Source organism: Sardina pilchardus, chromosome 12 (genome assembly GCF_963854185.1).
Source record: "Sardina pilchardus chromosome 12, fSarPil1.1, whole genome shotgun sequence".
Taxonomy (NCBI): domain Eukaryota; kingdom Metazoa; phylum Chordata; class Actinopteri; order Clupeiformes; family Clupeidae; genus Sardina; species Sardina pilchardus.
Window position 1 is genome coordinate 20,495,183 of NC_085005.1, and position 7,500 is coordinate 20,502,682.

Here is a 7,500-nt window from a genome sequence, read left to right on the forward strand (position 1 = left end):
GGGAAATTCAAGAGTATAGTCTAGTTAGTTCTAATGGGTATACGGTGATCAACTGTGTTAATACCTGTCCTTGCCTATTTAAAGTGGGTACACTAAGATGGTGATGCTTTTTAAGTGGGTACAGTATACTGCGTAGTCCTGCGTATCACATAGACTACACCACTTTGTGGGAGAGAGAGTGTGGAGGAAAGATGAGTGCAGGACTAGTATATTGACTTGTTAGAGCTTTTATTTTGAAATTCATATCAATTCAGAGAAGGGATGTCACCTGCTTAGTGCAGGAAAATGGTTTGTTACAGTATGTGTAGATACACACACACACACACACACACACACACACACACACACACACACACACACACTTTCATTGCTGCTGGTGGTAGCATGCACATTTCAACTCAAGGACATGTCTGCACACAACTACGTTAACGTACATGACTCAGAGGTTCTGATGGATCATTACCAGCTGTCCCACTGTGTGGTTGATGGAGGGTGTGTACTGTGCAATGTGCATCTGCAAATCTGCTAATGTGAAATGTGTATCTGCAAATTATGCCATTGCCAAAAGGTCTATTCTACTTAAGAACTTGTGTGCACTGCGCATTAGGCGCAAAGATATTCTCACACACACACACACAGACAGACAGACACACACACACACACACACACACACAAACACACAGACACAGACACACGCACACACATCAGTGCTTCCAGAAGAAGTATCATGTCTATTTTGCTTGACTCCTGTCGATATATCAATAACATCCTGTATCTACCACAGACACACACACACACACACACACACACACAGCAGCAGACTCACAAAGCTGGAGCTAAAGAGAGTGGTGGAGGAGGCAGAGACATTTAGAAAAGCCTGTTTATTTACACGTGTGGAATGCCTCGTGTTCACCATGGTGACCAGTGCAGTGGTCCCTCTGACGACCACACAATTCATCCACTGGTATCATTATTACATAGCTACAAAACATTACATCGTCCAGTAGAAAACATACAAACAATAATGCTAAACTGTGACGCAAACTCATAAATAAAAAGTACAAATATTTATTTCTTTGTGGAATGAGTGAGATTAACCCTTATTACAAGATCTATGCGGTTTGAAACACAACTTCATTAACATTCTGTGATATTTACTGTACAGCTGGTTAACACATTGATAAACATTTACAGCAACATTCTCTACAAAATATGTACAGGGTTAAAAAAGTAAAAAGGAGATAAAAGATAAAAGATAAAAGAAATCTGCTCGTGGTTTCAACAATCCTGAATCTGTGGGGAAGAATTACAGAGATGCACCGCATGCGGACCAGTCTTAAGTGCCTGCACTTTTCCATAGGGATCAAGGCCTTCTGCTTGTATTGGCTGCACAGCAATGACAATCTCCAATTTGTTTTTACACAGGGACCCAACGGAGTTTCCTTCTCACAGTTTCCCTTACATGACTGTAATTGTGGGAAACTGTGACTGTGATCAACTGCTCTCATAGATTGATTGATCGTGTCTGTGATGGCCCACCAATCGGCAGACCCAGTGGACAGAGTTTACGCGTTTTGTGTGTTTGATTCGATGTACTGTAGGTCGCTGCTGGACATAATCAGGAAGTCCAGTGAGGGAACAGGATTTATCCGGTGGTACTACAGTGGAGTTCTGAAGACAGGCCCGCTCTTTGTTATGGTACACTAGGTTTAATGAATGAAGCCTCTTCTCAGCCTCTTTCATGGGGAGGTAGTTGCTAGGCTAAGCTAAGATAAGCTAAGCAAGCTAGAATCAGTAACGAAACAAAACCTAACATCAGTAAACAAAATCAAACGCATCTGAAATGCATTGCTCGCCTATCTGCACCGTGCACTTGGATTAAACCTGATTGGAGTTTCTTTCCACTGTTTTCCTGAATTCAACCACTCTGTATGTACCTCACTGCACTCTTTCCCCTCATCTCGACAAATCGGATTGAAGTTGCTAAACTTTTAGCTTCCCTGAAAGGTCAAGCGCTAATCCAGCGTCACGGCTGGCCATGCTCATTGCTCACTGCTGTGGTGGACTAGCTTTTGTAGATGGAGCCATCTCCATACCGCCATGGAAACAAATTTCATTGGGAGGCTTTTGCCAAGCTAAGCTAAACTAAACTAAACTGTGTGTGTGTGTGTGTGTGTGTGTGTGTGTGTGTGTGTGTGTGTGTGTGCATGTGTGTTGCTTGTTACTTGAACGGTGCAATACAAAATCTACCTCCACAGATAACTCAAGGCATTTCAATTTGTGGAAAATCGTTCTTTCATTTCCAGGCCGGTGGTAAGGTTATCGCTTGATCTGGATGGAGCATGGTCCCATTTTGTTGCTGGGGCTTTCTCAATCCTGCCCGCTCATTTCGAGGCTGAGAAATCGTACGTGTACCCAATCTCATCTGGCCAACCAGGAGTCGCGCTGTAATCAAAGAGAGGCCAAAACCACTAGCCTGGGCATGTCAAAGCCTATCGCCGAGAAAGGCAAGGACAGTGGGGCTGGACATAGTGCCCTGTCTTCTCTGGACAGTGAGAGAGGTCGAACACAAAGTTCAACTCATAGCAGTAGAACAACTGCAACAGTTTTTTTTTTAAAAAAAAAAGAAAAAAAAAGTAATTAAAGTAGAATACAAAAACATCAGAGGCTAAAAGACCTCCTCTTCTTCTGCATCACAGCCATATTCTGGAAACAGAGACAGAGAGAGAGACAGAGAGAGAGAATAAGAACAATAATGCAATGAAGGATAGCACGGAAAGGAAAGTATAGAGCAGACCACTGCTCTAAAATGCTCACACCTTCCTGCGTCGCTGTGGAACCTGATGATGCTATTCACCATGGATACAGCTAAACACTGTAATCAGAGCATGAATGCATGTTACACCCATTTATTTAACGGCCGTGTCATGATGGAAAATCAAGCAAATTATCTGAAGGTTCACAAGGCCAACTGGAAAAATAGGTACCTATGGAAAAGTTAACTTTCCCTGTTTCACACAAATCAAATGTCAGAGGGAATCTAAAAGTTCTGACATCAGAGGTTTGCACTGAATGCTCGGGCACAAGGGGATTGCATAAACAACCCAATATTTATGTGACATACAGTAAGTGGCAGCATCCCTCATACAGGTCAAAGTGCCCATGAGGACCTGGGCTTGATGCCAACCTGCGGTCACTCCCTCACTCACATTATCTCTCTCTCTTGCTTCTGATCAGTCGTTGCTACTCTCTCCAAATAAAGGCAAAAAGCCCCATGATGTAGTTTAAAAAAATATATAGATTTCGATGCTAGATTATAGATTATAGATTATAGATTAGGCAGTGATCCCCAGGCCTATTGGTTCTTACCGTTCCCTCCCATCAGCTGGATGGCGCTCACGCAGGGCTCCTCTGCTTCTGCTTCCTCTTCCTCCTCCTCTTCCTCGTCCGGCTCGTCGGGCGCCACGGGTCCGCTCTCCAGCACCTGCGGGGGCGAGGGCAGCGTGGGCAGCGAGGGCAGCGAGGGCAGGCTCGGAGCGCGCGTCTCCTGCGTCGTGGCGGCCAGCGGTGACGGCAGAGGACTGGCGACCGTCTGGAATCGTGAGAATCGAACGGACATTAATCGCTGTATTGCATTGTACACACGCACATACAGTACACACACACCCACACACACAAGGTCTCTCACACAAACACACACAGCCAAAGACACAGACACACAGACACACAGACACACAGACACACAGACACACACACACACACACACACACACACACACACACACATTTTACTTCTTTATTTGGATTGACAGATAGACATTTATCATAGCACAATCCAAATTTAGTTTAAAGGAGTTTTACACAGAATTAAGAGGTCTGCCCACTGAGTGTTCTAAGGATAAAGGTGACACCTACGTCTCCAAATGACACACACACACACACACACTCATGAGGAACATAACATCCCCTCCAGTGTGCTATGAAACTCCATGTTCTGGCCCACCAATCAGCCTCTGCCGCCGATCTTTGCGCTGACATTTCGGAAGGCAGGCAGACTCGGTAACTATGGCTGTCAATCACCAACGCAAATAACCGAATTTGATTTCCACGACTTGCTGGCGTAAATGCCTATGATTACCTGAAATCACTCTCGATTCATCATTGAACGTCACTCTGGTTTCCTCTCACAAATTCTCTAATTCTACGATAATGAGAGAGAGAGGGAAAGAGGGAGAGAGACAGAAGGGGAGAAATACATACGAGAGAGAAAAAGAGTGTGTGTGAGAGAGAGAGAGAAACAACAAGAGTAGAAGGTAGAGAGGGTTTTAGACTCATACTGTAGCTTTTAGTGAGAGTTTGAGAGAGAAGAAGAAATAGAAGGATTATTGGGGGAAGAGGGAAAAGAAGGATAGAAGAGAGAGAGGAAGAATAGAAGAGGGATGAAGGATAAAAGACAGGAAGGAAAGAAGAGGGAAAAGGAGATAAGATAGAAAGGAAGGATAGAAGAGAGAAAGGAAGGACAGAAAACAGATAGGAAGGATAGAAGAGGGAAAGAAGCAGAATTCAGAGAGGTGGCCATCCAGGGGTAAACTATTGAGTTTCATTTCCTCTATTTCATATAGTTTTTCTCTCTCATACAGACAATAATATTTCCCCAGCGGTTTCCGGGGTGATTACAGCGAAGACAAAATGGCTTTTAATGAGAGAAGGGCGAAGATACAGAGAGGGGGAGGAAAGCCAGAGACAAACAGACAAAGAGACAGAGGGGAGTTACAGATAGAATATTGAGCGAAGAGATAAAACAGACTAAAAGAGATGGAGAGAGAGAGGGAGGGAGGGAGAAAGAGAGGGAGAGAGTGAGAGAAAGGGAGAAAGAGAGAAGGAGAGAGAGAGAGAAAGGGAGAAAGAGAGAGGGAGAAAGAGAGGGAGAAAGAGAGAGGGAGAGAGAGAGAGGGAGAGAAACGAAAAGGGGTTGACAGCAGTAACAGCAGGACTGCATATCCCAGCAGGCATCAGGGTGAGGGGGGGAGCGGTGCCCGGAGGAGGCCAAGGCCTAATTAATTATCACGTGCAGGAGAGGGAAAAAACGCCGAAGACTTGGGGAAAAAAAAGAAAAAAAGAGATGAAATAATTAAAAAATGATATCTCTGCACTAATTATAGCCCTGTCTCCTCCTCACCCCCACATCCACCCCAGACGCCAGTCTGCCACAAATGTGATCTCCGGGTTGTCCCGATGGGGCGGCCAGCAGGCTCCCGACACCCAGAGGTCTAGGATTGAAAAGTGCAGCCAAATACACCCCCCCCCCCCCCCCGCATCCCTGCCACCGCTGGCCTGCGGGCCCTGTCTCTCCTGGGGGGCCTCCAGGCGGGCTAAGCCTCCTGCGTCCGCTCCTTGCAGCGCGGCAGAAATCACAGGGATCGTGCGCGGACAACACTCGGACCGAGCCAAACGGAGAGTAATTACCAAGGCTTGCACGCTGCGTTATGGGAGCGGTAAATGGTGTGTGTGTGTGTGTGTGTAAGTGTGTGCGTGCGTGTGTGTGTGTGTGTGTGTGTGTGTGCCTGCGCAGCGGAGGAATAATATGAATAGACAGTAGAACTAAAGAGTGGAATGAGGACTGCAGGGCAGACCTCTGTTCAGCGACATGTCCAATCAAACCTCTACAGTTTTCGAGATTATTCTGCCTGGCTCCTTTTTTAGAGAAACTAGGATAGATGAGGGGTGAGAGGTCATATCAACAAGTGCACCCCCCCCCCCCCCCATACACACACACACACACACTCCCACACTAACCTCTATGAGCCCACATCTACCCTAGAGATCCAATTGCTCTGACAGAGATGCTCGGACGTTTTGATGGCTTTTGATGGGGTAGTGGGGGCGAACAGCTCTCCCCACAGACAGCATCGCTCTGCGGAGCACCGCTTATCTGCATCCCGTGTGGGAATAAGGACATCGTTACGTAAGGAGAACTGAGCGCGCCCAGTCCTGCCAACAACAACGACGACGAGAGACCAGAGCCATTTCAGCAAACAGGACAGGGCGAGAGGGTTGCTAAGCAACAGCACAGTTGACCCAGTTAACCCTTGCCAAGCCAGAAAAGAGAGGTTAACTCTCTCTCTTTTTCTCTCTCTCATTTGTTTACACTATCTCCCTTTCACTGTTTCACTCTCTCATTCTCAATCTCTCACTCTCTTCACTCACTCTGCTTATTTAAATGTAGGGGTCAATTACATGGGGCCTTTTGGCTACAACAGTATTAAAAATCCAATCTAGAGTTTTATAGCTAAAGTGCTCATTTGCTCTCAGCTCTCAGAGTATAAACTGTTCCATAATGTTCTCCTCTGCCAGGCTGTCAGTGACGTGGTTGTAACCACAGACAGGATACTACAGCCAAAATCCACGACACAATGGCAAATAGTTATCCACTGTCCTCTGCGCAGAAAAGTGCTGAACATGTCAAACCGCTGCAAGATGAAGTGTATAACTGTAGAGGGTATGAGAGTAGTGAACGGACACTCAGTAGCATAGACAAATGGAACACGATGTATTAAAACGGTGTTCTACCGTATGCTGCTGAGTGTATTGTTTCTCTTACTTTTAAGATACAAAAACAAGCTGAAAAGTGCTAACGTCACAGGGATGCTATTGCTGTATGCTTCTTCTTGTGAAGGTGAATGAGTATGACACACAGCTTTATGAACCAAAATCAATATGTCCAAATGACATTCTACGATCTCCTTCTACTGTAAAAGGAAGCTGAAGAGAATCGACCATTTTTTCCGTGAAGTTTTCCACGAAGACAACGGAACTCACCTCAGAAAGAGTTCGCTTCTTTTTGGACGACGAGGCGATCAACGGCCGGAGTCTGCAAGAGAGAAAGGAAGGAACAGAGCATGAGAAGAGGACGACAAAAAAGAAAGACAACATAGTAACAACCCTGACATTCGGCCATCGCAGACAAGCAGACGTAAGCCCAATTTAATCCAAAGATTCCCGAATCCTACACAACGAGACCGAGCGAATTAAACGTTGCACGTAATTGCAGGCCGTCGCGAGCCGTTGCAGAGCATTCAACATGTTGAGTCGCAGTCGCAAGGTTTTAGAACGTCACAGCTCGTCTCGTCTCATCGCGAATCTTTGGTCTGAACGCTACAATAGACACCAATAAGAAAACCAGATAATGTAACATCACTTGCAACTCAAATGCACACTCAGGTGCTTCACAGCGGTAGGACGGTGCACTATTGAACCAAAGGAGACAGACTGGGACACACTGATTCAACTTGCAGTCTTCACAAAGACGTTTCAGCACCACTGTGTAACAAACCCTTCTGTCTCCGTTTTTAAAGTAAAAACCACTGTGCATCTCAACAAGACAAAACTACCGGTATGCCCGTTTATGAATTGTGACTGCGTGAACGCTTGCCATCGATCAGTTCTTCAAAACTAGATGTGTGACTCACAAACGTAATAAAAAAAAAAAAAAAAAAAAACA

General features: G+C 45.5%; 1 protein-coding gene across 1 annotated transcript in view; it reads right to left on the reverse strand.

The window, feature by feature from the left end:
* Positions 1 to 866: 866 nt before the first annotated feature.
* Positions 867 to 7,500, reverse strand: part of brf1b (BRF1 RNA polymerase III transcription initiation factor subunit b) — an 86,171-nt gene continuing 79,537 nt past the window's right edge. The window contains exons 17-19 of the mRNA XM_062550861.1: positions 6,819 to 6,870; positions 3,370 to 3,592; positions 867 to 2,706 (exon numbers count right to left, since the gene is read on the reverse strand). Coding sequence (XP_062406845.1) covers positions 2,669 to 2,706; positions 3,370 to 3,592; positions 6,819 to 6,870 — 313 coding nt within the window. The 3' untranslated portion in view covers positions 867 to 2,668. The remainder of the gene's footprint in view (positions 2,707 to 3,369; positions 3,593 to 6,818; positions 6,871 to 7,500) is intronic.